This window comes from Musa acuminata, chromosome BXJ1-5 (genome assembly GCF_036884655.1).
Source record: "Musa acuminata AAA Group cultivar baxijiao chromosome BXJ1-5, Cavendish_Baxijiao_AAA, whole genome shotgun sequence".
NCBI lineage: Eukaryota > Viridiplantae > Streptophyta > Magnoliopsida > Zingiberales > Musaceae > Musa > Musa acuminata.
This window is the reverse complement of record NC_088331.1, coordinates 40,372,880-40,393,687: the sequence shown is the minus strand read 5'-3', so window position 1 is coordinate 40,393,687 and position 20,808 is coordinate 40,372,880. Positions and strand designations below refer to the sequence as shown.

General features: G+C 40.1%; 2 protein-coding genes and 1 long non-coding RNA gene across 3 annotated transcripts; 2 read left to right on the top strand and 1 right to left on the bottom strand.

Moving 5' to 3' along the window:
* Positions 1-896: 896 nt before the first annotated feature.
* On the top strand, positions 897-5,675 carry LOC103985739 (4-coumarate--CoA ligase-like 1). Its single transcript, XM_009403546.3, has 6 exons — positions 897-1,910; positions 3,333-3,525; positions 3,965-4,107; positions 4,531-4,598; positions 4,748-4,850; positions 5,475-5,675. The coding sequence occupies exons 1-6, from the start codon at positions 897-899 to the stop codon at positions 5,586-5,588; spliced, it is 1,635 nt and encodes a 544-aa protein (XP_009401821.2). The 3' UTR covers positions 5,589-5,675.
* Positions 5,676-12,910: 7,235 nt separating this feature from the next.
* On the top strand, positions 12,911-14,584 carry LOC135675093 (UDP-glycosyltransferase 86A1-like). Its single transcript, XM_065185365.1, has 2 exons — positions 12,911-13,539; positions 13,618-14,584. The coding sequence occupies exons 1-2, from the start codon at positions 13,005-13,007 to the stop codon at positions 14,529-14,531; spliced, it is 1,449 nt and encodes a 482-aa protein (XP_065041437.1). The 5' UTR covers positions 12,911-13,004; the 3' UTR covers positions 14,532-14,584.
* Positions 14,585-19,186: 4,602 nt separating this feature from the next.
* Positions 19,187-20,446, bottom strand: LOC103985742 (uncharacterized). The gene is made up of 2 exons (XR_001978018.2): positions 19,712-20,446; positions 19,187-19,609 (listed from the first exon to the last, which is right to left on the bottom strand). It is a non-coding gene; the product is annotated as an uncharacterized LOC103985742 (long non-coding RNA).
* Between the last annotated feature and the right edge of the window lie 362 nt (positions 20,447-20,808).

Genomic DNA, 20,808 nt, shown 5'->3' with positions numbered 1-20,808 from the left:
TCCACGTTGAAAGTATACTTAAAAGGAGATAAAAAGTCCATTAGAATGCAAAGCTATCAGTGCATATACTTCATATATCAAGTATTATTCTTGGTAATATTTTATTATACTATTTCTTTTATATATATATATATATATATATATATATAAATATATATATATATATATATATATATATATATATATATATGTATGAATATAAATAAATGATCATGATTATCTATATATCTTTGTTGAGAGTAGGTAAAATGATTTTTTTCAGGATTAGCTGATTGTTGATGTGATAATTAAACAGTTCCTTTATTTGTTATTAGGAGATACATATCCTCACTTAGACAAGTGAGAAATATCATTTCATCTACGATTTGTAATACCATATGAATTTCCTTCAGAGAAATTTATCTTATATAATATATCTCTCCATACACTGCTAAGTGTATGTTATTTAATTATTATGTATTTAAACGAGATGTGTTGCATGTGATTGATGTCCGATTTTATTTATTACATAATAATAATAATTATTTTTAATATATAAATTTTATAATAAATTTATATTTTATTATTTTATATTAAATTATTAAAAATATTTATATATTTTTGTGAATATTAAAGATTATCTTTATTTTTTTAGGTTACTACTACCATGTAATTATTAATTAATCTTTTATATTTATTTTTAAAAATAATTTATTACTTTGTAATACATTTGAGTTTTGGGTGGAGAACTTTTTTTTTATGATCCGATATATTTTTTAATTAAAAATATTTAATAAAGTTTAAAAAAAATAAAGATTTAAAATTAAAATATTTTTATAAAATGAGAAATAATGAAATGATAATTTATTTTTTTTAAATCTCGGATGCGAAAGAGCGAGCGTCGATCGGCTAGGACGATGCAGGTCAAGTCCGGCTACGGCTCCGACGGGGTCTACCGCTCGCTCCGGGCGCACATCGCCTTCCCCGACGACCCCGACCTCTCCATGGTCCCATTTTTCTTCCGCCGGGCCGTCACGTACCCCGACCGCCTCGCCCTGGCCGACGCCGACACCGGCGCCTCCCTCTCCTTTCAGGCCCTCCGGTCCGCCGTCCTCTCCGCTGCCGCCGGCTTCTCCTCCCTCTGCGGCATCCGCAAGGGCGACGTCATCCTCATGTTCGCCCCCAACTCCCTCCACTTCCCCGTCTCCTTCCTCGCCGCCGTCTCCTTCGGTGCCATTGTCACCACCGTCAACCCGATCTACACAGGCCACGAACTCGCCAGCCAGGCCCGCGATGCCGGCGCCAAGCTCGTCGTCACCACCCCGGAGCTCTGGCCCAAGGCCGCCGCCTTGCGCCTCCCCACCGTCATCATCGGCCCCAGCGGCTCCCCCTTGTCCCCTCCCCCCGAGACCCCCGTCACCTTCTTCGACGACCTCGTCGCCAACTCCGATCCGGCGGGGTTCTCGCCGCCGCCGGTGTACCAGTCGGACGTGGCGGCGCTGCTCTACTCATCGGGGACCACCGGTACGAGCAAGGGCGTCGTGCTGACCCACCGAAACTTCATCTGCACCGCCATGATGATGACGGCGGATCAAGATTTTAGGGGGGAGGGGCAGAACACCTTCCTCTGCTTTCTGCCCATGTTCCATGCAGCCGGCCTGTCACCGATCACCTACGCCCAAATGCAGAGGGGCAACAGTATCGTGTCCATGTCCAGGTTCGACATGGAGGCGATGTTGAGGGCGATCGAGAAGTACAGGGTCACGCACTTCTATTGCGCGCCGCCGGTGATGATCGCGCTTGCTAAGCAGGGTAAGGTGACCAAGTACGATCTCAGCTCGGTGAGGCTTGTGGGTTCTGGCGCAGCGCCTTTAGGGAAGGAAGTGATGGAAATAGTCGCTAACAACTTGCCTCACGCCGACATAGTGCAGGTATCATCCGGACCTCTTTGCAAGTACTCCAATTATACTGGTGAAGTTAGATAAATTGTATTTATTTCAATTATACTGGTTCTATTATGCATTCTGAAAATTTTAAAGATATCTTATGCTATGCTTTCGAAATTTATCATAAATAAATATTTATTTAAAATAAATAAATTCTTTATATATTTAACCTATGCTTTCGAAATATGCATAAATATTAAGTACTTTCTTTATGCGTATATAATTTACAAAACATCAATTTTATATGTATTTCAAATCATGATTTTCTAACAATATCTTTTAAAGCATAATAAAATTTAAATGTATTTTCATAATGAAAGTATAAGCAGTTGCTTGTCAAGGCATAAAACATAAAACATTATAGTGCAAATACTATCATTAAATTTTCAAAATAAGCATAAATATTACTAAGGCTTCTATAGATAAATATAACTAAAATATATATGCCAAAATAGAAGTCCTAGTATTGTCAATGACTACAACCACAGTATATCTCCATGACAAGATCTAAAACTATATTTAACCCTCATAGTATAGGTAACACATCTCACCCTGTGTCTAGAAGAAACTTGTTTCTAAATAAGTACCAATGTATAATCTCTGACTAGATAACTACCATTATAATAAAAATAATATATCGATGACTTTTTTACAAAATAAGAAGTTTTAACAAATCTTTTTTTTATATCATTTCGAAGCTAATGCAATTATATATTATTTAAAATTAATAATATTCACATATTCTTCAAAGAATGGATTTTTTTATAAATTATATAATATAAATAAATAAATATTTGTAACATAGCAAGTGGTGGGAGGCGATTCAATTAAGTCCCTATAAATTTTGTATTCACAACGAGGTCCTAGAATTGAATTTTGGGATATTACATTCTGAGCTTATATAGTTAGTTTTCTCCTAGAATTGAATTGTGCTTTAATATTCACACTGAACTAATTTCTAATGCTAGAATAAGTGTTTTTTTCTGGAATAGTCCAGTAAATTGCAGTGTAAATAGTCTCACATGTGAAGAGTAGCATTCTGAATTATATAATCTGCAATTGTTGTGCACACTATTGCCATTAACAATTAACCTCAATAATGCATGCCAAAATTTCAAATTTCCACAAGCCATCCTAATTTATAATTATCATTGCTCCACATTTATATTATAAATTCCACTTGAAATGCATTAGTTGGTCGATAAGCTGATCACTGTGTACGGTACATGTTACTGTTCTAATTAATAATGAATGCTGCTGCTCTTGCTAGAATATGATAAATTTCTTTGCCTAGAATATAATGAATGAGTGGAGTATTATTATTGGTGCTTTCCATTGGAGAGAAGACAAACACAGGTACAGGAGTGACTAAATATATTTGATTGTTTGCTTTTGTGTTCCAAACAGGTATATGGTATGACAGAGACTTGTGGACTCATATCGCTAGAAATTCCTGCCCCGGGTGAGGTTCGTGATTTTGGTTCTGCTGGAACAATGGTGTCTGGAATGGAGGCTAAAGTTGTCAGTGTAGACACATTGAAGCCTCTACCACCTAATCAATTAGGCGAATTGTGCTTCCGTGGACCAAACATAATGCAAGGTAAAATCTTGTCACAGTGTAGGTAAATTCTCCTAAACTCAGCAAGAGTAAAGTTCCACAAGTTGTTGATTCAAAGTTGTCATGTTCTTTTACCTTTATGCTCTTTATCAATGATCTTTATATCTATGGAAAACCATTATCAAAATTACCTAACCATCAGGAGTTTAAATGTTACCTTACATGTAGCATGATATAGTTCTAGTTCTCCTTCAGCTCCTACTTATTCTGCAAAATGACTGCAGGTTACCTTCAAATTTTGTGACATCATTGATCATGAACTTCATTTGTTGCTATTCTTTTTTTCTTTAAAGATAATTTCAAGAGAATTTCTTTGAGAAACATATGATGGATAAGGTCTCTGTTATTTTTAACCTATGTTTTAATTTCTATTATTGTACATTGCTGCTGCTGCTGAGTGCATTGTTGCAAACTTCTTCAGGGTATATTAACAATCCACAAGCAACAAACTTGACTTTGAAAGATGGATGGTTACATACCGGCGATCTTGGCTATTTTGATGAAAAGGGACAATTGTTTGTCGTTGATCGAATTAAAGAACTCATCAAGTACAAAGGTCATCAGGTAAGCTTTTATTATCAAATTCATGTGTTGTGTCATGTTCAGTGTGCAACTGGAAACTTAGATCTGGAGTTACAGATAATTTTGTGTTTAGTAGACTAGGATGTCACTATGATCCAATTATCGGAAACGACGGCCGAGAGAATCTATTTTTGTGTTATATAGTAACAGTAGCACATAACTGTATAATAAAAGAAAGAAACTGTTTCATTTTTGGTTGCATAATATAATCTTACTTCCCTGAGGAAAATGAAAAGCATTAAGAGCCTATCCAAAAAGTTGAAGAAACTGAAGCAAATAGTAAGTACTTTGGATGCAGAAATGATTTGATGATTAGTCTCTTGCTTACTAAATGTAAACTTTGTTTATTGTTAGTTCCCTTTTATGTCAAAAACTCAGTTTTGTATTTATTTATTATTTTGATAGGTTGCACCTGCTGAACTGGAGGGATTGCTTCTTTCACATCCTGAGATATTAGATGCAGTTGTTATTCCGTAAGTCGGAAATTGTAATGCAACTTCTTTTTCAGTCTCCTCTCGGAGACAGCATCGAGCAGATTCAGATGCACTTGTGGTTAATCATTGCATTACGCGGTTTATTTCAGACTGCAAAATTCCAACAATTCTTTATGTTTCTCATTCAGGTTTCCTAACACTGAAGCTGGAGAGGTTCCGATTGCTTATGTGGTCCGATCTCCTAATAGTTCATTGACTGAAGAAGATGTCCAGAACTTCATCTCGAAACTGGTAACACTGAGTGTCTATTTTTACTTTTATTCTGTTTTCCATATACTGCAGAGTGAGTATACAATTTTTCTTTTTTTGTAAAGAAAGAATCCTACAACAATTAAAATATTCCTTTAAAAAACACCAAAAAGATTAAAAGACTTCCTTATTCTTTTAGCCCTTTTGACACCTTCCTATATGGTACATTTAATATGAATATAGCTGAAACGAACTCGGTGGCAATGGATTCCTAGTGGGGAGCTAAACTCGTTGTATTAAATGACATAAACATCTGTAGGGTCGGAAGATCTATGTGTTAATCTTGACTTAGTTGTAGGATGAGTTGTTGATCACATTATTTTACTTGCTTATGACAATCTTACTCTGTTTTAGCTATAAAATCGTTTTGTTTCATCATAAATGGTTTCAGTTGTTCTGTCACTTAAAAGATCCACCATTTATTTGTCAGCAAAGTCTAAAGCATCTCATTTCTTTCAGGAGTGTGTTAAGACTTAGAACAGGACAAATCCAAAGAACTTAGCAATCCAATTATCGTTCAAAATTTCCCTTTAATTTTTCCTTTTTTAAACCCGGTTTTCCATGTTGCAAATGTCTTTCTGAGTCATTTTTGTCTCGCATCAACAGGTTGCACCTATTAAGAGGTTGAGAAGTGTTACCTTTGTCAACTCTGTACCCAAGTCTGCCGCAGGAAAAATACTAAGAAGAGTGCTGATTGAGAAGGCAAGATCAAAGTTGTAGAGGGTGTTACTTCCCTCGTAACATTTATCCCAGGTTGGAAGTGAGAGATTTCCCAGGTTGGAAGTGAGAGATTTCCTAACTACTGGGATTTCCTAGGGCAATTTCGTTGGCTACAGATGAGATTTCCTTGGAGAAAATTTCGTTGGAGAAAAATCCTCTCTTTCATTATGTATAAATATATATTATATGACATTAATTGAGATGTGTGTTTTTTTTATCATTATAATTTCATTCTTCATTCTATCATTTTATTGTGGCATTAGAGCAGTAAGAAGAGAGGTGCAAACCTTCGCCTTCGACTAGCGACCATCATCGTTGCAGCCACATTTCCAAGTGAGATTTCGCGGCCAGTCCTCATCTTCTTCATCGCGGCAGTCTTCGCTGATCTGCCACAATAGTCTGCAGTCTTCGCTCATCTTCCCAAGGGGACGCCTGTGCCCTCAACAATCTACATGCTGGGTGGTCCGACGCTCTCCTCTACGTATACGTACAGCTACGTCACGCACAGCATCGCGTGGATCGCTGCTACGTACACGAACTCAAGCCACCGCAATCACCCACCTCTCACCTCCCACCTTCCACCTCTGTCAGTGCACCGTCATTGAACCGTTGCTCCAGACTTGATCTGCTTCAGCAACCATCGAGCAACCCTCTTTGTGGACCTGGTCGCCAGAACCCTCTCGCTAGGCACCATCGACCAGCTCCTGGCTGTCCTCGCCTCCGGCAACATCGTCCTCACTACTTCCGGTGGCATCCTGTGGTAGCGTTTTGATCTTCCTACGGACACGCTCCTGCCGGGTCACGTCTTGGTCCTGGAGAGGACCTTGTCTTGGTGCAGGCCTACCATCCCTTTCTACTATTATCGAATAATCTTTGTAGTTCTCTCCCGCTACCTCTAATCGGTGATCGGGGCAGCCACTGCATCTTGCTCCACCTTTATCTCGACAAGCAGCATTTGGAATCTTTCCATACCACTTGTTGCACCACTGCATCGTTGCCCAGATTCCTAACTGCTGATCTGCTACATAAAGATCTATAACTGTCTTACACAAAGCTAACCTTCTCCTTCAACAAAGACCTCGTTTGCCAACAACCTTCCTCAGGTGACACTGATCTGCACCACCACCACCTCTTCTTCCCTGATCATTGTTGTCGCTACAACCTTTTACCTACTTCCATATGTCCTCAATATCTATCTCTGATGCTCCAGTTATTGTTCCCGCAGGGAACCATAGTATTTTCCCACATACAAGCCTTATTTCCATCAATGCAGCAACTCTCATCCCCTTCAAATTATCCAAAGGTGGCAACTACGCATCCTGATGGCGGTGAATATCAAGCCCTCACATCCTATCTCTCATCCTGTGGCATCCAACACCTTAAGTCACCTTCACACACTCCTCAACTAGTTGGCTCTGTTGAACGTAAACATCGACATATCGTAGAAACTAGTCTCACTCTTCTACATTAAGCCTCCATGCCAACCACTTTTTGGTCTGTAGCTTTTTAAACTGCCACTTACCTTATTAATTGTATGCTCAATCCAGTCCTCCAATATCAATTATCATTTGGAAAACTATTTTCCAAATCTCATATTCTTTACAAACTCAGAATATTTGATTGTTTATATTATCCATGGCTATGTCCCTATACACCACATAAGATCACACCAAGATCCAAGCCTTGCATTTTCATAGGATATTCTCTTGAACATAATGCCTTTTGATGCTACGATCTTAAAACTCAAAAAGTCTGTCTTCTGTTATTTTTATGGAGTCTGCCTTTTATATCCTCAGAAACACAGCAACCTTCTTTACCTAGTGCCACTAATGTATCTTAGCCCAACCCAACCCATGTCAATACCTCTCCACCACTCATACCAATACCATAACCTACAGCTCTTAAACATCCAATGATAACTCACTCAAAAAGTGGTATCTTTAAACCACGTCAGGTTCTCGGCCTACATGCTCTCATACAATCCTCTCTTGAGACCAATGAACCTACCACAATCACGTAAGCTAAAAAATCTCCACACTAGTGTAAAGCCATGCCATTGGCGTAAAGCCATGCGTGAAGAATATGATGCCCTACTTCATAACTCTACATGGACTCTTGTGTCATTTCATCCTATACAAAACATCATCGGGTGTAAATGGGTCTTTTAAATTAAGCGGAACCCAGACGGGTCCGTTGCTAGATACAAAGCCCGTTTAGTTACCAAAGGGTTTCATCAACGACCTGGAGTTGACTTCACAGAAACTTTCAACCTCGTAGTTAAACCTACAACAATTCGACTTATTCTAAGTTTGACTATCTCCAGGGGCTAACACTTATGCCAATTGGACGTTAATAATGTTTTTTTACCGGAGTCTCTAACTGAAGATGTCTTTATGTAGCAACTCTCGGTTTTATTCATCACCAGTATCCGAGACATGTCTGCAAACTATAGAAAGCCATTTATTGACTCTGTCAAGCTCCAAGTGCTTGGTATACTGAACTTGGATCATTTCTGATATCAACTGGTTTTATCAACTCCAAGTCTGATACCTCTTTATTCTTACAATAACAAAATGAGAATACAATATATCTTCTAGTGTATATAGATGATATTATTGTCACAAGTAATGATACCTTAGAGATTCAGACATTTTTAAAGTAATTGGCTGATCGATTCCCCCTCAAAGATTTAGGACCCCTAAGCTACATTTTGGGAATGGAAGCAATATTTACATCCTCAGATCTCCTCGTATCACAAAGAAAGTATATTTAAGACTTATTATCAAAGATAAATATGTAGGATGCAAAAGAGGTTGTAACTCCTCTCTCTACTAGTGCATCACTCAAAATATGTGATGTCAGCATTCCTATAGACTCAACTCAATACCACCAAGAAATTGGCTCCTTACAATACTTGCTCTCACCCGTCCAGATATCTCATTTGCAATCAATAAACTATCTCAATACATGCACCAGCCTTTTGCTATGCATTGGTCTGTGATCAAACGAATTTTGCGGTATCTTAAAGGGACCCTCAATCATAGGTTTTTTCTCTGCAAACACACTCTACTTCATCTCCATGCCTTTGCTAATGCTGATTGGGCGGGAAACTTTGATGATCGTACCTCCACCTTATGATATCTCGTCTTTCTTGGGTCTAATCCAATCAGTTGGAGTTCTAAGAAGTAAAAGATAATCACCCCGTCTACGGTTGAAGCTGAATATCGTGCTATCGCTACCGTTTGCTGCTGAACTCAATTGGGTTATAAATCTCCTCAAGGAACTCAAAGCCAGCTCTACCCTTACTCATATAATATATTGTGACAATATTGAAGCTACCTACTTATGCGTCAATCCAGTGTTCCACTTACGTATGAAACACATTGCCATCGACTTTCACTTCGTGCGAGATCAAGTTGTCAGACGTCAACTTCGTATCTCTCATGTTCATATGGCTGATCAACTAGTAGACTCACCTTATAATTTCACTCTTCACTTTATTTTCTCATGAAATCAGATGAATACCATAGGTGTTAGTTTGGCAAGTCCCATAGTCCCACATCGGGAAAACTAGGCTTGTTATCTCATATTGGAACTATAAATAAGGGCTTGGGCTTTGAAGTCAGATGCACCACAAGAGGCATCATAAGAAAACCTAAGTATTTACTTTGGTTTAAGCCCACACTTAGTTAAATAGTTTGAACTTATACTCTAGGTTTTTCTTGTTTAGTATTTTCGGGTGTTTTATAGCCTAGGAACATCTTCCTAAGGCATTTGTAATAGTCCCTTTTTTATAGTAGTGATTTGCTCCTCTTTCGTCCGTGGATGTAGGTCAAAGTTAATTGACCGAACCACGTAAATATGGTGTTCTTGTCGCTTTTATTTTTCGCTTTATTGTCCTTGTTGTGTTACCAAAATTACCTTATGGTAAATTTCTTGGGGCTAGCTCTAACAAACTGGTATCAGAGCCTGGTTCTGGGATCTTTTGGCAACGATGACAATAACAAAGATTGTTGTTAAGAAATTCGATAGAAATGTCAACTTCGGCTTGTGGCAACTCAAGATGGAGGTCATTCTGGTTCAAGATGGAGTTGATTTGGTACTACAGGGAGCCGAAAGCATTCCAGATGATATATCAAAAGAAGAGCTTACGGGTATGGATAAGAAGGCCCGATCAAGCATCATTATAAATCTCTCTGACGAGGTTTTACGGGAGGTAGCTACGGAGACTACGGCTAAGAGCATGTGGGACAAGCTTAAAGCCTTGTATATGAAGAGGACAGTGGAGAATCGTCTCTTCTTGAAGTAGAGTCTGTATATGCTTCAGATGATTGAAGGTATATCTATACTATTACATCTTGATAAGTTTGATTCTTTGGTTATGGATTTGGAGAATATAGATGCAAAAATTGATGATGAGGATAAGGCTTTATTACTCTTGTGTTCTTTTCCCCAATCTTTTAAGCATTTCCGTGATACTTTGATTTATGGAAAAGAAACAGTTTCGTATCAAGAAATTAAATCTGTACTGAAATCTAAGGAGCAGATAGACAGGAATATCACTGGAGAAAGTAGAGGGAATTAGGCTGAATGTCTGGTTATTAGGGGGAGAATGGATAAAAGAGAATTTGACAGTAGTAGATCTAAATCTAGATCTAAATCCAGACATAGAAATTTGGAATGCAGATATTGTCATAAAATGGGGCACATTAAATCTGATTGCTTTAAATTAAAAAATAAATTAAAGCAAAAGGAAAAATTTGTTGAGAAAACTATTAAATCCGCTGAAGTTAGTGTAGCAACTGATGAGAATGTTGGAAATATTTTCTCTGCTATTGATGACAGGACGAGGTCTAAAAATAAATGGATTTTAGATTCGAGTTGTTCTTATCACATGTGTCCCAATAGGGATTTGTTTTCCACATATGAATCTTGTAATGGTGGAATTGTTTTAATGGGTAATAATGCTGCATGTGATGTTGTTGGTAGAGGCATAATCAAAATTAAAATGCATTATGGTATTGTGAGAACGCTCACTAATGTTAGACATGTTCCTGATTTAAAAAAGAATCTCATCTCTTTAGGCACCCTAGAGGCCCTTGGGTGTAAATACACAGCTGAATGTGGAGTTATAAAAGTTTCTAGAAGTGCTCTTGTTGTTATGAAAGCTTGTAGGTCTGGTAGCTTGTATATTCTGCAGGGAACTACTGTCATAGGTTTGGTTGCAATCTCATCATCATCATTATCTGATTCTGATATCACTAAATTATGGCATATGCGTTTGGGTCATATGAGCGAAAAATGTTTGAGTATATTGAGCAAAAGGGGTCTACTTTGTGGACAAAGTACTGGGCCACTGGATTTTTGTGAACACTGCATTTTTGGAAAGCAGAAAAGAGTCAGCTTCACTTCTCCGTCTGTTCACAAAACGAAAGGTACTCTTGATTATATTCATTCAGACCTTTGGCGTCTAGCTCATGTTCAGTCTAAGGGTGGTGCTAAGTATATGTTGACTTTCATTGACGATTATTCTAGAAAAGTTTGAGTTTATTTTTTGAAGCATAAAAATGATGTGTTTCTAACCTTTAAACAATGAAAGACTTTGATTGAGAAACAAACAGGTAAACAGATTAAGCGGCTTCGAACAAATAATGACATGGAATTTTGTGAAGATGACTTTGAAGAATTCTGCAAAAATGAAGGAATCGTTTGACATCGTACTGTTAGGATGACGCCTCAACAAAATGGTGTGGTCAAACGTATGAACATAACACTCTTAGAGAGAGTGAGGTGTATGATCTTAAATGCAGGGTTGATAAAGGACTTTTGGGCAGAGGCGATTAATATGGTCTATTACGTTGTCAACCGTGCTCCTTCTACATCACTTGACTTTAAATTCTAGAGGAAGTTTGGTCAGGTACTCCTACTGATTACTCTGATTTAAAAAATTTTGAGTGTCCATCATACATGCATGTAAATGAAGGAAAATTAGAGTCTCGAGCTAAAAAGTGCATTTTCCTTGGATATGCTTCTGGGGTGAAAGGATACATATTATGGTGTTCTGATCCCAAATCCCCAAAATTTGTAATCAGTAGATATGTTACTTTTGATGAATTGTTTATGTTATCTTCCAAAGAGGATTCTACTAGTTGTACAAATGATAGTGTGCAGAAGCAGGTGAAGCTTGAGATTGGCAGTTCTAATTCTTTTAAGTCGAACTCTTATACTCAAAGAATGCCAGTATATGGTCTCGAGTCTACTGACGCAGATGATCTAGAGGAAGAACAATATTCCATAGCCAAGGATAGACCATGGAGAGATATTCGACCACCACAAAGATATGCAAATTTGGTTGCATATGCTTTGTCTGTTGTAAAAGAGACAAGTAAAGTTGGTGAGCCTACTTCCTACTCAGATGCATTTTCTTGTGATAATTCCGCTAAGTGGTTGATTGCGATGAATGAAGAAATTGAGTCTCTCCATCGGAATAGAACTTGGGATCTTGTGAAGCCGCCTTCGGGTAAGAAAATTGTTGGATGTAAATGGGATACTATTGCTGAGGGAAAGGTCCTTGTTCAGAAAATTCATACGAAGGACAATCCAGTTGATATGCTTACGAAACCTCTTCCGGTTTACAAGTTCAAGCAGTGCTTGGACTTGGTTGGTATTCATTATTGGTGATTGCCCGTTCGGACTTTTTTGAAGAAGATGGAGCAAGTTTTGTTGGGACATGCCAAGGTGGAGATTTGTTAGTTTGACAAGTCCCATAGTCCCACATCGGGAAAACCAGACTTGTTATCTCTTATTGGAACTATAAATAAGGGCCTGGGCTTTGAAGTCAGATGCAACACAAGTGACACCACAAGAGGCACCATAAGAAAACCTAAGTATTTACTTTGGTTTAAGTCCACTCAGTTAAATAGTTTGGACTTATACTTTAGGTTTTTCTTGTTTAGTATTTTCAGGTGTTTTATGGTTTAGGAATATCTTCCTAAGGTATTTGTAATAGTCTCGATTTGCTCCTCCGAATCATTTTTCATTTTATTGTCTTTGTTGCGTTGCCAAAATTATCTTGTGGTAAATTTCCTGAGGCTAGTCGCTTTGAACTGAACTAGTTCGTGCCCTTTACTATTTCAATTTTTGATGAAAGATACTGATTAGCTTAGTCGGTATATAAGTTTCCATACGTCTACTGATAGCCTTTGGATCAAATCGTATTTGATAAAACCTCATATAACTAATTGGATTACATCCATCGTGGGGCCCAAGATTTTGAGACATTGGCGACCCTCACTCGAAACTTTGATGTCCCGAATGCATTTTAATAACAGAGATATGTTCGATGGCTGAATGAAGCCGCCCTGACACTGTCTCTCTTTTTCAGCAGAAACACTAACGCAATCCCATCGCTAAACAATGGCTGCCTCTCACCGGAAGCCGCCTCACGCCCTCCTCGTCCCCTACCCTCTCCAAGGTCACATCATCCCGGCCGTCCACCTCGCCATCAAACTCGCCTCCAGGGGTTTCGCCATCACCTTCGTCAATACCGAAGCCGTCCACCACCAGACCTGTTGCGCCGCCCGCCGCTCCGGCTCCGACCTCGGCCACGACATCTTCCCCGCCGCCCGCGCCTCCGGCCTCGACATACGCTACGAGCTCGTGAGCGACGGCCTCCCCGTTGCCTTCGACCGCTCTCTCAACCACGACCAGTTCATGTTCGCCGTTCTCCACGTCCTCTCCGCCCACGTCGAGGAGCTCATACGGAAGCTGTCGCTGCGCGCCGATCCTCCCCTCACCTGCCTCATCGCCGACACCTTCTTCGTGTGGCCTTCCACCTTGGCCAAGAAGTTTGGGATCCCCTACGTATCCTTCTGGACCGAGCCGGCGCTCATCTTCTCTCTCTACTATCACATGGATCTCCTCATCCGAAATGGCCACTTCGCTTCTCATGGTGATCGACACATCTCGATTCCTACTCGTCTACTCTTTTTATTTTTTCCTCACGATTCGTTCATGTGTTTGGTGGTAGATAACAGCAAAGACACGATAACGTACGTGCCAGGGGTGGCAGCGATCGAGCCGGCTGACCTCATGTCGTACCTGCAGGAGACGGACGTGTCGACGGTGGTGCACCAGATCATCTTCAAGGCGTTCGACGAGGCCAAGGCCGCGGACTTCGTGCTGTGCAACACGGTGCAAGAGCTGGAGTCCGACACGATCTCCGCCCTGCAGCGGGAGAAGCCGTTCTATGCTGTGGGGCCGATCTTCCCCGCGGGGTTCACCAGGAGCGCCGTGGCGACGAGCCTGTGGGCGGAATCCGACTGCTCCCAGTGGCTGGACTCCAAACCGCCGGGTTCCGTCTTGTACATCTCCTTTGGAAGCTACGCGCACATCGGTAGGCGGGACCTGGAGGAGATAGCCCACGGAGTTCTCGGAAGCACGGTCAGCTTCATATGGGTGCTCCGGTCGGACGTCGTCAGCTCCGACGAGCCCGACCCGCTGCCCGAAGACTTCGCGGAGGAGAGCCAAGGGAGGGGGGTGGTGGTGCCATGGTGCTGCCAGGTCGAGCTGCTGAAGCACCGGTCGATCGGCGGTTTCCTCACCCACTGCGGCTGGAACTCGATCTTGGAGAGCATTTGGTGCGGGGTTCCGCTGCTCTGCTTCCCCCTCCTCACCGATCAGTTCACGAATCGGAAACTGGTGGTCAATGACTGGAGGATCGGACTCGACCTAGGACGGACGAACAAGGTGAACAGAGAGGAAGTAAGCAAGAGAATCGAGATCTTGATGGAAGGAGAAGCAGGGAATGAGGCCAGGAAGAACATAAGGGAGGTCAGGAGAGCCCTCGAGATTGCACTCACTCCCGAGGGTTCGTCACATAAGAACTTGGATCAGTTCATCGCGGATCTAACGAAGTATGGTGAGCAGATCAATGGAGTGTGAGAAGCGTAGTAAATGGTAGATTACGTAGCACATATAAATATGTTGTAGAATATATATATATATATATATATATATATATATATATATATATATATATATATATATATATATATATATATATATATATATATATATATATATATATATATATATATATATATATATATATATATATATATATATATATATATATATATATATGGCTGATAGAGTTGCACGTTGTTCTTGAATGGCTCATGTAATCTAATTATAAGATCAAATATACCAAGTACTCTCCTTTATATTACTAGTGTATGGGATCATTTCTCCTCTCTTCGAGCAAGTTCACAACAAGTGGTATCACAGCAGTTAATTTTCAGCACTTTCCAGATTCCAAAAGCAACATGGTGTGGCCATCGACCTTGGGAGTGAGTGGATTCATGTTGTGATTGATGGGTTAGAGGTTGTCAACATAAGGGAAAGCTAAATGTTATTAACCTCATATTCTACGAGAAAGTTGACCAACTTGAAGAGAGCCATCCCCAAATTCTATCCAGATGTAGTTATGTGTCCAAAACAATCATTCTCATGGAAGGATGTGATGTGCGGAAAACCCATTCCCGGACAGGTGCATAAGACACAAATCCGGGTTGGGTGACTGTGATGAATGTCAAGAAAATAATTCGATATACTGAAAAAAGGACTATGGGAATGATCAATGTATATTGGAAAAAATTGAGAGAGGGCAATATATATATATATATATATATATATATATATATATATAGAGAGAGAGAGAGAGAGAGAGAGAGAGAGGCTTTTCATAAATAATCATCATATTATTTCATTCTTCATCTTGCATTATGCAAATGCTCGCTGGTCCTACCAGGACTAAACATCCAGTGACAACCCTGAAAATGACACCACTTCTCCAAGAATCAATCAATGCATCTCTCTCTCGCTCTGGCTCTCGCTCTCCGTGAATGAGTGATGAGAGGCATCAGGAAGAAGAAGCCGTGACCTCTAAATCGACTTGAAAGGAAGTCTGTCGCTACCATTGGTCGAACTTGATAGGAAGAGAGGATGGAGTTATCAAATAGAGGAAGATTATGACAAGCTTTAATCTTCTATATTTCTCTTAAGAAAAATATTTTTACAATTTCAAAAACTCTCTTATCCTCATGACCTATGAGGTTTATATAGTTCCCAAAGATACATTATATTAATTATATTTAAGATGAATCATTCGCTTTTAAGAAATTTTTTCAAGAACCAATAACCAATTTGACTTATTCTTTTATAAACTTTTAATCCATTTTTTTTTCTTGATGTAATGATTCTATGACTTGATGTAAACCTCTTTATAATACTTAACAAATTTAATTCCAATAGGTCTCATCATCATCAGAGCGCTAAGATTTCTAATATACCAATGCTCCTAATTTTTCTACCACCAGCTTGGTAGCTCCTGTGAAGTTTTCTTAAACCCAGCCAACGAAATAATTAAGGGATGGATGAAGAAGTCATCTGCAGACCACAGAAAAGCTTCAGTTGTGGAGTTTCTTGTAGCATCTCTTGCATGATCTCGAAGAAAAAAAATACCAAGCTCAGGTCACGTTCAGGTGGCAGAGTTTTCACGTCTCGCCAAAACCACAGGACATGTCAATAAAGTTGAGGTCGACCGATCGATGTATGTTGGTGTCTACCAGAAGTAGAACTTTCAAGCACTGAATTGATATTTCGATGCGCAATAATGTGGCAGTGAGATCATGTTTAGGCACTTTGGTGTATTAGTGCTTCATCTGTCTTTGAATTAGAAATGGTTGACCTGACCATGTTCATTATCTCATTTGAAACTTGGAGAGATTCTTTCGGCCCATCTCATATCTTCAAGGGTAAAACTCTTCTGAGATCGAGGGATTAGTACTTAGCAAGACTTGATTCTTGAGTTAGTAAAGAGCTCAAGAATTTAGTCTTATGATTTCAGAAGTCTATGCATATGTAGAGAAGCACTTACAAGTCCTAGAATGAGGTATCAGTGGAGAATATTTTCTTTTGGATATTATATTGATATGGTGACTATGCTAATTAGGCTCTCATAATTCACTAGGCTATATATGTTGGCCCTCTATTGGTGCTCATGGTTTGATTGGATACCATGTGTCAAGTTCTAATTGACTATCAATTCTAACATATTAACTTGCTTTGTGAATGTATATATATATATATATATATATATATATATATAGGGAGGAGAATTGGTAAGGTCAACAGTTTGACTCTTGTTAAAGCAGCGTCTAATACACATAATCTAATACTTGAATGGAACGAGATGTTGTTGTGCATTCAGAATCGGTCCAGTTAATTAAGCTGAACCGAATTAATAAAGAATATATTATTAAATATAATAATATAAAAATGAATTATAAGTTCTACTGGAAATTACTAGAAAAATATTTTGGAAGGCATAGAAATGTAGATTCCAAGTCCTAAATTTTAAAATAATATTATCTATACCAAAATTTAAAATATTTTTATTTCAAAAATTTTAAAAATTAGAGAAAATATTTTGGAAGACATTATATCATATATTTCAAATATCATTTTGAGTTATCAAAATAGTATGGAGCTTTTTTTTTCCCCCAAAATGTTTATCTATCTTATTTTATGGTCATTTTAATAATTTAAAGTATTATTCTAAGTTGACACTATAAAATATTTGAAATTCAGGTTTTAAATATATCAAAATTATCTTTTTTATATTTTACTAAATATGCCTAATAAAAAAATTGATTTACAATTAATCGACCAGACTTTAACTAAACCAAACCCGAGGAAAAGCCGCCCATTTTTTGAGGGATAAAATTGAAGAAATAATAAGAAAAAAAACAAAAAAAACTCCAATTATTTTTTTTTTCTGGAAATTTACCGAATAATATTTCTTATATTTATGAGAAATTAATGAAGTTTAGTCTGCAACCGAGGAGGAGCCCAACGTGTCCAATGATTTGGGTATCGGAATCATCTCCAACCTGTGGACGTCCTCTTTGGGATAAAAAGTGAAAGCAAAGTAAGTAAAACTCACAATGTTATCTATCATCTGCAGTCGAGTTTTCATGTAAAGAGGAGCTCATCGCCTCCTTTATTGCCAGCAGTTTGATCATGTTGTCTGCCACAAGCAAGAATAAAGCATTCACATGCCGGCGACCACAGCTACGTACTTCCCACTCCCCTCCATTGCTTTCACCTCTCCACATTATTATTATTGATTGGAATAAAAACTTCCTCTTCCACTATTATTTTCTTACCATCTAATAATCCATTTGAATACCAAAAAGTCTAAAATATTTTCAACTAATTATTTATAAATTAAAAATATTACGAGTCCTTCGTATATTTGTTTAACGATCTGAGATTTGACTAATGAAAATGAATCGAATTGATGTCGAATCTGATTCCGATAAACATACGTTAGATTGGAGGAGCAACAGGTGATGGTGTCAGGCGAAACATCTCCCATGTCGGCAGCATGTGACGCCCCAGTGGTTTAGCTTTGTGTCATTTGATTCCTTCGAGCTCTAATGTATATCTTCCTGCTCCCGAGCAGATCAGTAGAGAGGGAGAGGGAGAGAGAGAGAGAGAGAGAGAGAGAGAGAGAGGTGAGTGCTATGTGCACGCGTGGGTGGGAAGACCGAGGAGGTACTGACCCACCTGTGGCAGTGGATCCACGTGCGATGTGAGAGATGGTGGGGAACTCTGTCCTCCGGCCTCCGGCCTCCGGCAACTCTGAGAGAGAGAGAGAGAGAGAGAGAGAGAGAGAGGGGACCATTATGTATGTATGTATCAGAGTCGTCAGCCCCCACCCACACGTGCTCGTCTGCTGGTCTCCACCATTTCTGAGCTCATCAAAAATTTGGAGGCCCCATCACCCCTTTACTCGTACGTCAACGAATCCGAGATCGCGTCGCCATGGCAGCACTGTGGCGATCCGATCCGCTGCTCGTTGCATAACGTTGCAGCGTCTGGCACATCGGTACATGTTGATGCGATCCGTCTTCAACTTCATTGAATGAGAAGGAAAAGAGAAGCTGAATCCCAGACTCCCCCCCAACTGCTGCAGTAAGCTTTAGGAGAGACGCTTCTGTGCATGTTGCAGGATCCAACTTTTCACCTGTGATTCGTTTCCACCCTCATTGAATGAGGACTTCAGCTGCAAACCCATTGAAGATGTGCATGAAGACCTGCGATCGAATCCCTCCAACATTTTACCCAGGGGAAGGAACCTTTAACAGTGGAGACAGGTCGAGATCTTGATCCGTCAAACCTCTAGATGATGATCTAACACCAAAAATAGTCGGGTAGATCGAGCAGAGATAGAGGACCAGATCTGGAATCCTTGGCACAAGTCAAGAAGACAAATGGATAGGATCATGAGTTGCAGACATCACGTTTTATGAGATCAGATGTTGTGCTTGGCATTCTTGGCTTCACGGCAGTATCAAAAATTTCTTTGTATAAGGACAAAGAAACTAGTAGTCTTTCCGTTTGGAGAGACCAAGTATTGGCTGAGGGTGAAGAACACAAGCATCAAACAACATGAAATATGTCCCAAAACACAAACTCCCACTTGCTGAAGAAATGGAAGAGAAAAATCCCACCAAACACATCCAAACCAGTGCTCAAACAGTTGTTTAGGGGAAACGAGAAGGGACAGCAACCTCAAAAAGAAACAAGGATGATGAGCGAAATACTAATACTAAGCAAGATACGCATGGCAAGTCACAAGAAAAGATGAATACACTAACATTGTCTCATGATGTATAGAGATATATATGTCCAATATGTTTATGAGAGGACCTGCATGTCATGTGAGCAAAGCTGGTGCACAGATCAAGTAGTACATAGACTATCGAGTTTCTCCGCGCTCTCTCCAGCACATCAGCATCATGATGCATCGCCGAAGGATGTAGAACCTGGCCTTCTGCTCTTTGGCCTGCAGCCGACACCGCCGGCCGAAGGATCGGCAAGGCAAGCTCTCTTCCTCCTTGGCCATTACAGCCTCTCCTGCTTCCGCCAGCTTCTCCTCCTCCTCGGTCTATCTGTAACTTGAGCTCAGAAGAGTCGAGGGAGACGAGCAAGACGACGACTCTATTTTGTAGCTCCTACTGTTTGCTACTCTTTTTGGATTTTAGATGTCATACCTTAAATTATGACTCGGTAGCTTCTTTATCATGCTGCTGCTGCTGGTGGGAGTCCTCTGCATGATTACGCGCTCTCTCTCTCTCTCCATCTGCCGTACTGTTCAGAGCTTGTAAGAGGGGAGTAAATGGGAAGGTGGTACTCCTTTCATCACATCCTGACTCATTAATCCAGAAAGTGGAAGCCCAAATGATGAGCTCGGCCCTTGTTCAAGGCCTGCTTCTGCTGTTGTCCCTTGAGCTTGGACTACAACCTCGGTGTCCCAGTCCGACCAAACAAGCAAACGAAACCTAATCCACCACCTGCGAGTTCTTTTGCAGACTCGATCTACCACTCCAGCTATGGACGAAGCTAACAGGGATGCAGATCCGTGACATAGGTCAAGCTCCCCACCGACGCGTACGTGTTGGCGAAAGGAGTGATCACAAGTGGCAGCTGCGAGGTTGAAAGCTCGAAGCAGTACTCCACAGCAAAACCAGGACGTGAATGGTGTGGAGGATCACGGTGAGACGACGGCCACCACACGTAAACTTGGAGCGGCTACTGCGGCAGTACGATAACATATCTCGTGACTCTCGCAATCATCCATTGCTCCCAAAGGTAGGAAATGCCCAAAGCTGGTGCCTCCTCTTCCCTGCTCCCACTTGCAAATCAACACCAGTACAACGATAATTGCAGGCAAGAAAGCAAATTGGCACCACTACAAGTGAAGCACTGTCTGTGGTCCAGGCCAAAGACCCAGATCTTGCAGCTCTGCGTGACCCAATCTCAAAGCACAAGAATTCGCTACAGCAGCTAGCAGATGGTGGTGCTTTGGGTTGTGGGTTCCAGAGTTGTGCCTCATAGCATCGTTTCCCTTCTCCATCAACCCAAAAGCATATACACGAGTTGCGCTTATAGGGACGAGTCACTGGCTGTACGATCCTGGATCTTTCTGTAACAACATGCAACGGCCATTCATGGCTTGTTGCGATCCTGTGGACATGTCCAAAGCTCCCTATTAATGCTTGTTTTGCACATCACGGCTGACGCAACAAATAGTGCAACTAGCAAATGTGGATGGCCTTTCTTTCACCACCTGGAGCGAGCATGAGTACAA